Raw genomic sequence first — 16,599 nt, 5'->3', positions numbered from 1 at the left:
AGTGGAACAGAATTGAAAGCCCAGAAATAAATCCCCACACCTATGGACATCTAATCATTCATAAGGGGGCCTAAAGCATTAAATGGAAGAAGGAGGCTCTCTTCAATAAATGGTGCTGGGAAAACTAGGGTGTAACATGCAGAAGAATGAAATTGAACCACTTTATCTCACCAGAAACAAAAATCAACTCCAAATGGATCAAAGACCTAGATGTCAGACCAGAAACAATCAAATACTTAGAGGAAAACATTGGTAAAACACTTGCCCACCTACACCTCAAGGACATCTTTGATGAATCAAACTCAATTGCAAGGAAGACTAAAGCAGAAACAAACCAATGGGACTACATCAAATTGAAAAGCTTCTGCACATCCAAAGAAACTATTAAACAAACAGAGAGACCCCTCACAGAATGGGAGAAGATCTTCACATGCCAGACATCAGACAAGAAACTAATCACCAAAATATATAAAGAGCTCAGCAAACTTAGCACCAAAAAAGCAAATGACCCCATCCAAAAATGGGCAGAGGATATGAACAAAACATTCACTACAGAGGAGATCCAAAAGGTTAACAAACATGCAAAACTGCTCTAGGTCACTGAGTGTCAGAGAAATGCAAACTGAGACAACACTAAGATACCACCTCACTCCTGTAAGAATGGCATACATCAAAAAGGACAGCAGCAACAAATGCTGGAGAGGATGTGGGGACAGAGGAACCCTTTTACATTGCTGGTGGGAATGCAAATTGGTACAGCCTCTGTGGAGAGCAGTCTGGAAAACTCTCAGAAGGCTAGACATGGACCTTCCATATGATCCAGTAATTCCTCTCCTGGGGTTATACCCCAAGGACTCCATAACACCCAACCAAAAAGAGGTGTGTACTCCTATGTTCATAGCAGCAAAATTCATAATAGCTAAAACCTGGATGCAACCCAGGTGCCCAACAACAGATGAGTGGCTGAGAAAGCTGTGGTATGTATACACAATGGAATACTATGCAGCTATCAAGAACAATGAACCCACCTTCTCTGACCCATCTTGGACAGAGCTAGAAGGAATTATGTTAAGTGAGCTAAGTCAGAAAGATAAAGATGAGTATGGGATGATCCCACTCATCAACAGAAGTTGACTAAGAAGAACTGAAAGGGAAACTAAAAGCAGGACCTGACCAAATTGTAAGTAGGGCACCAAAGTAAAAGCCCTGTGGTGAGGGGTAGACATGCAGCTTCCTGGGCCAGTGGGGGGTGGGAGTGGGTGGGAGGGATGGGTCACAGTCTTTTGGTGGTGGGAATGGTGTTTATGTACACACCTAGCAAAATGTAGACATATAAATCACTAGTTAATTAATATGAGAGGGGGGAAAACCAATTGTATGTCTCAAAGTTTTTCAAAACACAAACTGAATCTTTTTAATATATAGGCTGTGTATTTGATATGCGGACTCTCTCAAAAGCCTAGACCAAGTAGATTAGAAGCATCCAATAGCACAGCTATATACAAGATACTGGATACTGTACAGCAAACCATAACAAAAGGACTTTTCAAAGTTAACACAATTACCAAATAATGTGATGATAACATTAACTATCGATTGTCTTTTTGAACCCTAAGACAGCAGGAACCTCACATCTTCACTATAGAGCCCCTACTTCCCCCATTCCTGGAACCCTTGGATAGGGCCCACTTTCCCGTCTGCCTCTCCCAATCCATATCAAATAATATTGCATCCGCCGATCACAACCTAACCAATACAACGATTGCCACCTCAACATGCTTCACCTCAGACTGTGTCCAGAGACTTCACGTGTGGAATGACAACCCTTCAGCTTCATTACTCAGGTGATACCTTTCCTTTTATAGTACACTCTAATTTCATCTCAGGTCGTTCACTTTCTAACAAAGTCCCATAACCTATATATACACCAGTTTCTGTGAGAGAGAGCTTATGTTCACACGCATCCATAAACTACTGCAAAATATATACATGACAGCAGAAGTACACTAGAGTTTGCAGTGAGTACCTCCCTAACACTTCCTCTCCACTATTCCAAGCTTTGGGTCCATGATTGCTCAACAATTTGTTTGGCTTTGTATGTTAACTCTCTTTTCAATCACCAGGTTCCAGATGCCACCAGGATGCTGGCCATACTTCCCTGGATTGAAGACCCCACCAATGTGTCCTGGAGCTCAGCTTCCCCAGAGACACACCCTACTAGGGAAAGAGAGAGGCAGACTGGGAGTATGGCCCGACCAGTCAATGCCCATGTTCAGCGGGGAAGCAATTACAGAAGCCAGACCTTCTAACTTCTGCAACCCTCAATGACCCTGGGTCCATGCTCCCAGAGGGATAGAGAATAGGAAAGCTATCAGGGGAGGGGGTGGGTTATGGAGATTGGGTGGTGGTAATTGTGTGGAGTTGTACCCCTCCTACCCTATGGTTCTGTTAATTAATCCTTTCTTAAATAAAAAAACAATAACTACAATAAAACATAAAACAACAAGGGCAGCAAAAAGGGAATAAATAAATATTTTAAAAAAATTTTTAAAAGATAGAAAAAAGAGTGTCCGGTGGTAGCACAGTGGGTTAAGCACAAGTGGCGCAAAGTGCAAGGACCGGTGTAAGGATCCCGGTTCGAGCCCCTGCTCCCCGCCTGCAGGGGAGTCACTGAACAGGCAGTGAAGCAGGTCTGCAGGTGTCTATCTTTCTCTCCCCCTCTCTGTCTTCCCCTCCTCTCTCCATTTCTCTCTGTCCTACCCAACAACAACTACATCAATAATAACTACAACAATAAAACAACAAGGGCAACTAAAGGGAATAAATAAATAAATAATAAAAAACCATTTAAAAAAGATACAAAAAAACAGAGAGAAGCAGCCTGAGAGGTGGTGTGGTGATAAAGCACAGAGCTTAAAGGTACAAATTCTCGTGTTTGATTTAATCACCAACACGCATATGCCAGAGTAGATTTGTAGTTCTGTCTCTTACTCTGTCTCAATGAATGCATAAGTAGATAAAATGGAGTGGTTAAAATAGCTCACTTGGCTAGTACATTTGCTTTGTTGTGAGCAGGACCCAGGTTTGAGCCTGGCCCCACTGCACTAAAGGATGCTTCAGTGTTGTGTTATCTTTCTCTCTGTTACCATATCTCTGCTTATCTTCCCATCTCAAGAAGTTGGCCTAGAGCAGTGAAGCTGCAGTGATGAGAAAAAAAATAATTAATATAATATGAATTAAATATTAAAGAGAGGCAGTTATATGGTCTATTTCATCTGAAGAACCTTTTAGAAAATTTTGACTATACTTCAAGAAATTATGGTCAATCATTTAGATAAAATATCCATAAAAGGCAAACCTATGGAAACAGAAAATAGAATAGTAGTTGTCTGGGACTGAAAGATGACATTGGGATGACAGAAATATTCTATAACTGGATTATAGTGATGGCTACGTAATTCAGTAAACATATTAAAATCACTGAATTGCACACTTTAGATAAGTTAGTTTTATGATATGTAAGTTATATGTCTTTAAAGTTAATTATTAAAATACTACACTTGAAATTTCTTCTAATTTTTTATGCAAGATCTTCAATGACAGGAAGGGTAAAAATGGTTAAGCCTGAAGAATAGCTCACCAGGTAAGGCACGTATCTTGCCATGTACAGCCCAGGTTCAAGTCCCTGTATCCCATGGGAGAGCCATGGCACTGGGGGCAGACCTAGTGCTGTGTGTGGTATCTCCTTCTCCTCCTCCTTCTTCTTCCCCTCTCTCTCTGTCTCTGTCTCTCACTGAAGGAAAAGTGCCCTTGGAGTAGTAAAACCATACATATACAAGACTCCAAATCACTGACACAAATAAACAAAAATCTATTGAATGTCAGAGGAGAAATCATGGAATTAATTTAAGAATTTTAACACCAACTTCAGACATGACCAGATTTTCAGTGTATGTTATAGTCTAGAAGGATTCTCCTTGCATGCATAAAAAAAAAGCTTCCAAAAATCTCAAGTTGTATCTCAGAATTAGAAGTCTGCTTTAAAATAAGCACAGCACAAGTGGTGACCAGCAATTTTAACTAATGTTTACTTAAGCCAACATCACCACAGAATGGGGATCATAGCCCACTATTCACGCCTGAATCGACAACTGTAATTCCTGGCAAGGTTTATTCCCAAACATGGTGATAACCTTGCTATAACATGGCATTGGGAGAACCATATTACAGCTGGAATTACAATAATAAAGTCTAATGATGAACATTATGGCACTATAAAGATACCTCAAATGCACAACCAGCTTCTATGAACCTGTAAAAGAAATCACATAAGACATACACAGAATTAAATACTCTTTTTTTCTTTTTTCAGATAGAGACAGAACGGCAGAGAAAGAGAGAGAACAAACAAGCTACTGAAAGAGACCACAGCATTTCAAAGCTTCCTTCAGTGTGGTGAGGGCTGGGCTCAAACTGGGTGATGTCGATGGCAAAGCAGTGCCATGTCCATGTGATCTATTTCACCATCCCCGAGTTGAACATTGTTATCATTTACTATTTACTAAAGAGAAAATATGTAGCAAAGATGCTGGGGTTACACCCCATCATAGGGGACCTTAGTTCCTTGGATTCCCACACAAATATGACGGTCCTAGACCTCTAATATATCCTTCTGTACACCATCACTGGTCATTTCCATCAGGACCATCATCATAAAGCCCTGTTGTGGGCCTGCCTCTCCAGGACCATGCCCTCACTATAAATTAGCAATGGTAGGGACTGCCCCATTCTCCAAAGGGAAGCTACCCTGCCACTTGAGGAAGATTGGTCCTGAAATGAGTGCAGCCTAGAATGTTCCCAGCTGTGACCATAAACAGTGAGTTCAGATCAATAGGGACTGAGAGGTTACACAGGCTCCTGTGCTGAATATAAATATATATAGGCCCTGGGTCAGGTTGATGGGATAAACAGTTAATATTATTTGTAGATTTTCCTCAAGATTGGGAGCTCCTACTCTCTGCCCTGACCCAGCTTTCTAGTCCCATTCTCAACTCTGACATCTCCTCAGACAATATTTTTGTCCAACTCCATTTTAGCTATCAAACTCAAGCAATAACTACAATAGTCATAGGCCCTTAGGAACATACCTAAAATAGATTTCCTAGCTTTTTTCCACCCTAAGATTCTCTATTCTCATCTGCTCCATTCCTACTTTTTTGGTTCCTATTCATTAGTCATTTTGTCCTGCTTTATATCTTACTGTCTTTCAGCCACCAAGTTGCAGATGTTACTAGAATTCCATACTAAAGTCCCTGGACATACAACCTCACCATTGTGTCTTAGAACCTCACTTCTCCAAAGCCCTAGCCCACTAGGGAAAGACAGAAACAGGCTGGGGGTATGGATCGACCTGCTAACACCCATGTCCAGTGGAGAAGCAATTACAATTACCTTCAGCAGCTCCAAAATAAATTTACTCCACATTCCTTAGTGGGGGAGAAGTGGTGGGGGAAGATGACCAGAGGGCTCTAACTCCAAATCCATCAGGACCCGAAGACAGAAGAGGGAAAAGGGAAGGACATTTGGATGTATAATAGGTATATGTGTGACTTGGAAAGGAAGAGAAGATGGGAACATAGGAAAAAATGTGCAAATATATACAAATATAGACAGATTGTTATAGAAATAATAATTAGTCCTATCTGCAACTTTAAGAGAACTGCTGTAGCTTACCATGGAGGGAATAAGGAAAAAGAATTCTAGTGGTGTGAACAGTACAAAGTTGTAGCCCTGTTATCTTGGAGTTTTATAGATCAATATTAAATCACTAATAAAAAAAAGATGTTGGGGCGACAAGATAATTCACATCCCACTTTGCAGCTCAAAGTGTCCAAAGTTTCTCAAGCCAATGTCATAAGACATCACAGACTTTCAATTAAGACCTCAAACTTACAACTGCCTTTTAATTTTTTTCCACATTCGTATTTATTTATTTGATAAGATGGAGAGAAATTGAGAGGGGACAGGGAGAAAGAGACACCTGCAATACTACTTTACCGATAATGAAGTTTCCCCCAGTAAGAGGGGACTGGGAGTTTGAACCTGTAATGCTGCACACTGTAACATGTGCACTCAGCAACGTGTGCCACCACCCAGCCTGAGGAAGCAAGTCCTTTTATCATGCTCCACTTTTTTTCCTCGTTTATTTGATAGGACAGAGAGAAATTGAGAGAGGAGGATAAGAGAAAGATAGATACCTATAGACCTGCTTCACCAATCATGAAAGATCCTTGCTGCAGGTGGGGAGCAGGGGCTGAAATCTGGGCCCCGGATTGCACTGGTCTTTGGGCATAGTACTACTATGTGGACTTAACCACCCGGCCTCCTCGTGTTCCACTTCTGATAGGTAGAAATGTAAGAACCACAGCCTGGTCTATAGATAGTGAAGTGAAGTCAGCAAGATAGCTCACTTGGGACGGTGCCTGCTTTGACATGTGCACAACCTGGGTTCAAGCCTAGTTTCCACTGCACTAGAGGAAGCTTAGGTGTTGTGATGGCTTTCCCTCTCAGTCCATCTCCAGCTGGCAGAGTCAACCCAGACGGGTGAGTCCCCAGTGACAACAACAAAAGCACTGTATGAAGGCTTTCATTTATTTAACTGGGAAATGCGTATTCCCTATTCTATCTTCCACACAGGCCTAATGAGGTTTCTGCCATTCATACATATGTGGTGAATTCTCATTCTTCACATTCCTATTAGCTTAAACAGGTTGCTTCAAGGTCCTTGGCACTGTGGGGTCAGAGCCCAGGCCTCGCAGCCATGGTAAGTCCAGAAGCCCTGCAGGCCCCTAAGTGGAGTGGGGCATCAGCCTCAAACCTGGAAGCCATATTTGGGCTCCAGGCACCTGCCTGAGTCACCTGTTGTTGACAAGGGTGGCCAGAGCACCTTCTCATTCTCCCATGGCCTCACTCTAGGGAATTGCCAACCAAAAACAAATAAGGATCAGTTTAAGTTTGCTTTTTCTCTTAAAGTAGATATGAAAAGCGGTTGTAGGGGCCAGCCAGTTGCGTACATACATTACCAGGAAAGAGGTCCCAGATTTAAGCCCACCAGCAAAGGGAAGGCTTCACAAGGGATGAAACAGTGCAGCGTGTGTCTCTCTCTCTCTCTTTATCTCTACCTCTCCCTCCTGATCCCCTCAATTTCTTTCTATCCTATCAAATAAAAATATTTTAAAGCAGTTGTAAAAGCTATTTGATACCTAAGCTCTCTTGGCATGACTCAAGGCAGTGTTTGAACTTGTAGGCTGAATACTCACTCAGTGAGCTGGGGCCTTCTCCATCACTATGAATCTTCTAGAAGCAGGGGTAACTAGATGTGCACATAACTTACTCACTCTTGTGTGAGATTTAAATATATATATTTATGGATGCCAGGCAGTGAAGCCTTTGGTAAAGAGCACATGTTACAATGTCAAGGAACTCAGTTCAAGTCCCCATCTCCACCTACAGGGAGAAGCTTCATGAGTAGTGCATCAGTGCTATTAGTCTTGGGGTCTGTCTCTCTGTCTCCATCCCCCCCTTCTCTCTCTTCCTTCTCAGTTCATCTTTGTCTCTATGCAAAATAGATAAAAATATCTTTTAATTACTTACTTACTTATGAGAGAAAGAGAACTAGAGCATCAAGCTGGCATATGTGATGCCAAGGATTAAACTTGGGACCTAACATTTAAAAACCCAATGCTGGGGAATCCAGTGGTAGCGCATCTGGTGCAAAGCGTTAATGGACCAGCATAAGGATTCAGGTTCGAGGCCGCCACCCCCCAGACCCCCCCCACCCCCGCCCACGCAGGGGAGTCGCTTCACAAGTGGTGAAGCAGGTCTGCGGGTGTTTATCTTTCTCTCCCTTCTGTCTTCCCGTTATCTCTCAAATTTCCTGTCTTATCCAACAACAATGACAGCAATAACAATAACAACAACAATAAACAACATGGCAACAAAAGGGAGAAAATAGCCTCCGGGAGTAGTAGATTCATAGTGCAGGCACCAAGCCCCAGCAAACAAACTAACAAAAAGCCCCAATGCCTTAACCATTATGCCACCTCCTGGACTACAGATGTGAAATTTTTAAGAAATAATGAATAAATTACCTTAGTTTGATGCAAAAAAAAAAGTAGTTATCAGAAAATATCACAATGTTAGTGAATTAATGTGTTTACAATGATCACTTTCAGCTGTAACAATGATACTATAAAAACTGGGGCGAGGAAGGTGACTCAAAATGCATAAAGCCCTGGGTTTGACCCTCTGAACTGTAGAAAATGGTTTTCAGTGCTATTGTGACCCTTTCTTTCAATAAAAACTTAAATAAGAAATAAGGGAGCTGGGCAGTAGCATATCTGGTCAATAGCATATCTGTTCAAGTGCACACATTACTGTTTACAAGGACCTGAGTTTAAACCCCCCCCCCCACACACACACACACACTCCACCTGCACTGGTAAAGCAGTGTTGCAAATGCTTCTCTTTCTTTCTCCTCTGCCTTCCCCCACCACTCTCAATATCTCTCTATCCTATATAATGCTTTGGGTAGAACAGTCATTTTAACAGTGTTACATCTTTCAACATTTGACCATGGAATCGCTTCCATTTTCTGTTTCTTTTAACAGTGACTTACAGTTTTTGTCCTATCAAATAAAGATTAAAAAAAAAAAAAAAAGGCTGCCAAGAGTGGTGGATTTGTTGTGCATACACCAATCCCCAGTGATAACCCTGATGGAAAAATAAATAAATAAATAATAAAAAATAAATGAAAATCACAGGGAAAATCATGAGAATAAGGTTATCAAACAAAGAAATAATTGATATCAATAGTTACAGATAGGTTTATGCATAATGATAACTTTAAGATGTAGGAGACTCAGAGCTTCCATTGACTAACGTGATTTAAAGGGCCTAATGTCAAATAACAGAATTTTTCTTTGCACCATGGAACTTACATGAGAATTCAGTAGCAGCAGTAGTATCATTTAATACTGAAGAAAACATGGTGCTTGAACTACTAGTGGATACAGTAGATTCTGGAGTCAAACCTAAAAATCAAAGTAAGAAGGAGAAAAATATATCACTAAAATGTTTTTTTTAATTAAAGCACCTTTATATCAAGGTTCATCTGCAGAGAGAAAAATAAGCCAAGCAAGGAAAATCAGGTATCCCGAATTCTAGTAGTATCAGTCATAGTAAAGGTCTAATTTAGAAAGCAGTTAATCAGTACTCTTTAGTATAGTTAGCCTTCCAGCAGCATCATAATAAAAAAAATCCCATTTTATGTTAAGGAAAGATGAACAGAGGGCTCTGAACTCCAATTCCATCAGGATCTAGAGAGAAAAGGAGAAAAAAAAAATTATAAAATACCTATTTGTAGACCATAAAGACATTAAATTAGAAATCAACCCAAAAAGGAAAATAAATTGCCCCAAAGCCTGGAGACTAAGTAATATGCTTCTAAACAATACATGGGTTATTGCTGAGATCAAAAAAGAAATTAAAAATAACTTTAATACCACTGAAATTGAAGAAACCAGTTGTCAGACCCTGTGGGATGCAGCAAAAGCAGTCCTAAGAGGGAAATTCATAGCAATACAGGCCCACATTAATAAATAGGAGAAATCTCTAGTAAACCATCTTAACAACCCAACTGAACCAACTATAAGTGGAGCAACAAAGAAACCCAACAGTCAGCAGAAGATAGGATATAGTCAAAATCAGAGCAAAATTCAATGAAATAGAAAAAAAATACCATCAGGAAGATTAATAAAGTCAAGATCTGGTTCTTTGAAAGGATAAACAAAATAGATAAAGCACTAGCTAAACTCACCAAGAGAAAAAAGAGAATTCTATGGTAAAATCACTCAGAAATGAAAGAAGAGATATTACAACAGATGAGGAAAAGAATCAAAAGATAATGCAAAACTATTATGGACATCTGTGTGGAATCAAATTTAACAATTTAGAAAAAATGCACACATTCTTAAAGTCATACCAACTGTCAACCTTGACACAAGAGGAAGTATATAAACTTAACAAGCCAATAACTAGTAATGAAATCGAAGCAGTAATCAAAATCCCAGGCTTGGCTGACTCTACTAATGAATTTTGTAAAATATTCAAAGAAGAAATAAAACCCATTCTTGTCAAGCTCCAAGAATAGAAGGAACACTTCAAAACACATTCTATGAGGCTAACACCACTCTGATCCCTAAAGCAGGAAAGGACTACATGAAAAAAGGAAATTATAGGCTTATATCCCTGATGAATATTGATGCAAAGATCCTCAACAAGATCTTAGCCAATCAAATATAACAACATACTAAGAAAATAATCCACCAAGAACAAGTGGGATACATCCCTGGGAAACACGGATGGTTGACCACCCACAAACCAGTCAATATAATTCATCTTATCAACAAAAAGAAAGATAAAAATTGCATGATTTTATCAATTTATGTAGAAAAAAAACCATTCGATAAGGTCGAACACTCATTTATGGTAAAATCCCTCAAGAAACTGGGAGCGGAAGTAAAATTCCTCAACATAAAAAAAAACTATATATGATAAATCCATGGTTAACACCATAGTCAGTGGGGAACAATTGAAAGCATCTCCCCTAAAACCAGGAACTAGACAAGGATGTTCACTATCACCAATTTTATTCAGCATAGTCCTAGAAGTCCTTCCCATCACAGTAAGACAAGAAAGAGATATCAAAGGAATCCAAATTGGAAAGGATGAAGTTCAAACTATCTTTATTTGCAGATGATATGCTGATACACCTAGCAGGCCCCAGACACTCTAGGAACTACTTAGAAATCATCAATAAATTCAGTAAGGTATCAGGCTACAAAATCAATACTCACAAATCTGTGGCATTTCTCTATGAAAAAGACGGGCCAGAGGAAACAGAACTGAAGAAAGCAGTCCCATTTACAACCGAATCCAAAAAGATTAAATTACTAGGAATAAATCTAACAAAGGATGTAAAGGATGTAAAGAAACAGAAGATGACACAAAGAAATGGAAGAACATCCTCTGTTAATTGATTGGGAGAATAAATATCATTAATTTGCCAATTCTACCAAAAGCAATTTATAGATACAATAATCCCTGTTTAAACCCCAACAACATATTTCAAGTAAATTGAACAGTTTATTCAAAATTCCATGTGCAACTTTAAAAAAACAAGAATAGCAAAAACATTCTTATGGAAAAAGAAAACAAAATGAAGGCATCACAGTACCAGACTTTAGGCTATACTACAAAGCAGTAGTAGTCAAAAAAGTATAGTATTGGAACAAAAATGGTCATATGGGCCAATGGAATAGAAAAGAGAGTCCAGAACTCATCCATACATATATAAGCACCTCACAGATGACAAAGGTGTCAAATCTACCCAATGGGGAAAAGAAGGTCTCTTTTAACAGTGGTGTTGGCAGAATTAGGCAGCCACATGTAGAAAAATGAGAATAGACCGCTAACTAACACCACACACCAAAATTAACTCAAAATGGATCAAAGAAAGATATGGATATTAGACTTGAAAGTATAAAATACATAGAAGAACATATTGGTGGAACATTTCAATGAAAATGTATTTGGAAACTTCACCCCATGGGCAAGGGAGACAAAAACAAGATTGAACAAATGGGAATATATCAAACTAAAAAATGCTTCTATAGAGCAAAAGAAAACTCCATAAGGATAAACAGGAAACCTAGCAACTGAGAGAACATATTTGCACACCATACTTCAGATAAGCATTTGATATCAAACATATATGAAGAACTCATACAGTTCAACAAAAAGAAAAGAACACAATAAAAAAGTAGGCAGAAGACATGAATAGATAGTTCTCTAAAGAACAGGTACACGTGGCTCACAGACACATGTGGAAATGCTCCAATTCACTAATCACCAGAAAAATGCAAATTAAAGCCACATTGAGATACCACCTCACACCTTTGAGAATGCCTTCATTAACAAAACAAAACAAAAAGAGGGTAAGTGTTGGGAAGGATATGGATAGAGAGGAACTCTATTATACTGCTGGTGGGGATGCAAACTGGTACAACCACTATGGAGAACAGGATGAAGAATCATTAAACAAATACAGATGGAAATACCTTATGATCCAGCAATTCCATTCCTAGGCATTTATGCAAAAGAGATGATAACACTAATTCGAAGAGATTAATGTACCCCCATGTTCATAGCTGCACTATTTACAAGAGCCAAAATTTGGAATCAACCAAAATGGCTTTCGACAAATGACTGGATGAAAATGTTATGGGGTATATACTCAATGGAGTACTAGTCAGTAATAAAAAAAAGAAGCTATATCCTTTGGGATAAAATAGATGGAACTCCAGAACATTATGCTTAGTGAAGTAAGCAAAGACGTAAAGGAAAAACACAAGATGGTTTCACTCATATGTAGAATTTAGAGAACTGAACATACATACTTGAAACAAACTTAAGTAAGTACAACTCATATTTAGACTGTGGCAAACTGTAGTGGTTACCCGGTGGGGGGTGGTCAGGCATAGACTTTTGGTGGCGGGAAAGGTGTGAAATTATAATCCTACTGATTTATATTCTCATAAATCAATATTAATGTGATATGTCAGAGGCGAAATAGATGTACTACTTCAAGTTCTCTAACTGCCTAGCCTATAGCTCATACAAACATTTGCTTTAGCCTAAGTAGTCAATACCTCAGATTTGTAAGATGATCAAACTCTGACACTGGGCTTAAACTATTCAAAGAGCTCTAAAAATATATGTGCATATTTAACTTTTTAAACATTTAAGTCAACTACAGCTTTAGGCCAGACAGATCAAGACCATTTGGCCTTGTCAGTACCAAAAATACAAGGATTTTCAGATACCACTAAAGTGAACAAAACACAGTGAGATCTAGTATATTATTACAGATGCTGATCATTGGATTAGCATAAAAAACAACCCCACAACTAACCTGGTTTTAATAATAATTAATTATTCCTTTTCTATTGGATGTAGTAACAGGGTTATATGTGGCTTAGAGGGGAAGAGAAGATTGGGCCTGGAAGAAAAGGGGGGCAATTATGTACAAATGTAGACAGATAGTTGTAGATATAACCGTTAACCCACAGAGTCTGCGACCTTGGGAGAACCACGGTAGTTTGCAATGGAGGGACCTGGGATTCTGATCTCTAGTGGTGGTAACGGTGTGGAATTATAACCCTCTTAACATGTAATTTTGTAAATCAATATTGAATTGCTAATAAAAACAAATAAATAAATAAATAAATATTATAACTATATTGAAAGCAATTTCACTTAGCATATCATAAGGAAATTAAAAATCAAAGAGCATGCTCTATTAAGGACACTGAATAAATGGGCAGCATTAGATGTTCCTAATGGGAATATAAATTTGCATAACATATGTGGAAAATAAGTGGCTGGTTTTGTAAAAGCTATAAATATTTTCAAATTACAAATAGTTTTATCTTTTGAACCAGTAATACTTTTGGAAATTTATCCACACAGATGTATTGGTCTATCTGTAAAACTGATAATGTAAAACTATATCCATTGCATCATTATTAGCAAAAGAGAAAACAACCCAAATGTCCATCAGAAAATGACTAGATAAATGATAGTACATGCAGACAACCCAATCCTATTATGCCATGGAAAATAGTGAGGAAGCTCTCTACATACAAATATGATACAGTATAAAGTTTATAGGGGCCAGGCGGTGGCACACCTGATTAAGTGCACACATTACATTGTGCAAGGACCTGGGTTCAAGCCCCGGTCTCTACCTGCAGGAGGAAAGTTTCACGAGTGAAGCAGGGCAGCAGGTGTATATCTACGTCAATTTCCCTCTCTATCCCCCCTCTCAATTTCTCTCTGTCTCTATCTAGTAATAAATATTTTTTTAAATTTCTAAGTTTAAAAAGTAAGGTGTAATTCCGTGTATAAAGAACCTTCTTATTTATGTAAAATAAATTATAGGGCTAAGAACACATATTTGATTTGCTAGTGTAGAAAAGCAAAAATCTAGCACCCACCCAAAATATGGCTTTGGAAAGGGTTCATTTTGTAAGTGGAGACCTGAAAGCAGAATCATTATATCCTTTCAAGTATTGCCTCTCTATAGTAACTGCCAATCAAAGAAAGGGAAACATGGATCTGCATGCCTTTGTGTGACTGTGTCCTTTCTAATAACCGTCCTAATTGATCTTTCCCTTTTTCTTCCCAAAGTCCTCTGCCTTAACTAAGCTATTTTAATATGATGTCTAGGGGGTCGGATGGTAGCTTAGCAGGTTAAGCACACATGGTGCAAAGTGCAAGAGTGGGAGTAAGGATTCCGTTTTGAGCCCCTGGCTCCCCACCTGCGGGGGGGGGGATCCGCTTCATAGGTGGTGAAGCAGGTCTGCAGGTGTCTATCTTTCTCTTCCCATCTCTGTCTCCCCTTCGCTCTAGATTTCTCTCTGTCCTATCCAACAACAACAGCAATGGCAACAGTACCAATAATGACAACAACAACGGCAACAACAAGAGCAACAGAATGTTCGCCACTATGTGAACGGAGGCTGGGTCATCTTACTATGCCACTCCAGGGACACTGTTGCTGAAATGAGTGCAGCCTGGAATGTTCCCAGCTGTGACCATGGACTACAAGCTCAGACTGACAAGGACTATGAGGTTATACAGGCTCCTGTGCTATATATGAATATATGTGAGCTCTGGGTCAATTTGATGGGGTAAACAGTTAATTGTATTTATATATTTTACTCAAGTTTGGGAGCTATTCTCTGCCCTAACCCAGCTTTCTAGTCTTGAGGACTCTCAACTTTGACATCATCTTCCCAGAAAATATTTTTTAGTCTACCTTCATGTTAGCTATGAAGCTTAAGCAAAAATTACTAAAGTCATGGGCCCCCAGCAACACAACTAAAATAGACTTCTAGTTCTTTCCAGCATAAGGTCCCTCTTCTCATCCACTCCATTCCTACTGTTTGGTTCCTATTCATTAATCATTTTGTCCTGCTTCATATCTTACTGCTTTACAAGTATCAAGTTGCAGATGCTACTAGGATTCCATACTAAACTCCCTAGGCAGATGACCTCACCAATGTGTCCTGGAACCTCACCTCTCCAGAGCAAGGGAAAGACAGAAACAGATTAGGGGTATGGATAGACCTGCCAATGTCCATGTGGAGAAGCAATTACAGAAGCCATAACTTTCATCTTCTGTACCCCGTAAAAAATTTTGGCCCTTACTCCCAGAGGGGGATAAATGTTGGAGGCAGATAACCAGAGGGCTCTGAACTCCAATTTCATCAGGACCCAGAGACAGAAAAGGAATAAAAGACAGGCATTCAGAAGTAGTAATAGTTATAGGAGTGACTTAGAAAGTAAGAGAAACTAGGACCATAGAAAAAAATGGGCAAAAATAAAAAAATTAGTATAAAGAGCATATATATATATATACTCATTATAGGGATAAAATATCATATATAATTAATTAATATAATTATTATATATAATTAAATATTATATATCATATATATATGATATTTTTATCCATATCTGTGATCTTGGGAGAACTACTGCATTTTCCATCGGAGAGAATGGAGACACAGAACTCTGGTGGTGGGAACAATGGAGAATTATTACCTGTTAGTTTATAATTTTGTAAATCAGTATTAAATCGCTAATAAAACATTGAAAAGAAAAGAAATCATGCAAGGTTTTCTTGACCATGATAATTGGGACATACCACTATCATTAGAAAATCAAGGAACAGCTGAATAGAAAATAGCTTAATTGACTCAAAAATCAGTTTGCCATCTGCCTAGCCAGCATAGACTATAAAGCAAGCTTCAAAATCAAAGTGGGGGGTCTGTTTTTATGACAAATAGAGTTAGGGGGACAATTTATCCAAGAAAATCATGATTATTAATGATGGAGGAGTGGGCATGCGTAGTTGAACACCATACACTCAATGGACAGATAGTGGTGGAAAAGTGTCATTGGGGTGCACTTTTCAGTATGGTAATGAGGAAGGAAGTGAGATTCTACTGCTCAGTTTCCATTGAGCATTTCAGTCCAGCTGAGGATCTAGTCTCCTTACAAATACAAATGTATCTATAAGGCTCCATCTTGGGTCTAACCAAATCCAAAAGAAATGTCTGTTCCCAGGGAGAGGTTACATCATCCAAACTAAAAGTCTCAGTCAGTGTGTATTTTTTTTTTTTGGTTCCTTAATCCTAAAGAGTCCCTCTAGATTTTGACAAGAAAGAAAAGGGGCAAAGTTGCACAGTGTTTCATTTTATTATAGTACATTAGCTAAAATGGTGATAGCAGAACAAGCAAGGACAGATCAATGTTGTTAAAATTCGTAGGCTCTTGCCGGCCGGGCTAGCTTCACGGCGGGTAACAGAGACGCGGAGACAACGGCTGGGCAGGGAAGCTGTATTTCTTTATTCAGGAACCACGATTCATAAACTAAGACAAACTAATCACCAAACAGAACTCTGCTGTCTC

The 16,599-nt window shown here is 39.0% G+C and overlaps 1 protein-coding gene across 1 annotated transcript in view; it reads right to left on the bottom strand.

Annotated features, from left to right (window-relative positions):
* The window catches only part of NUP62CL (nucleoporin 62 C-terminal like), a 134,970-nt gene that overhangs the window by 85,856 nt on the left and 32,515 nt on the right, over positions 1-16,599 (bottom strand). Inside the window, exon 2 of the mRNA XM_016191500.2 lies at positions 9,000-9,092. Coding sequence (XP_016046986.2) covers positions 9,000-9,048 — 49 coding nt within the window. The 5' untranslated portion in view covers positions 9,049-9,092. The remainder of the gene's footprint in view (positions 1-8,999; positions 9,093-16,599) is intronic.

This window comes from Erinaceus europaeus, chromosome X, assembly GCF_950295315.1.
Source record: "Erinaceus europaeus chromosome X, mEriEur2.1, whole genome shotgun sequence".
Lineage (NCBI taxonomy): Eukaryota > Metazoa > Chordata > Mammalia > Eulipotyphla > Erinaceidae > Erinaceus > Erinaceus europaeus.
The sequence above is the reverse complement of the archived record's forward strand: the minus strand, read 5'-3'. Positions and strand labels throughout refer to the sequence as shown.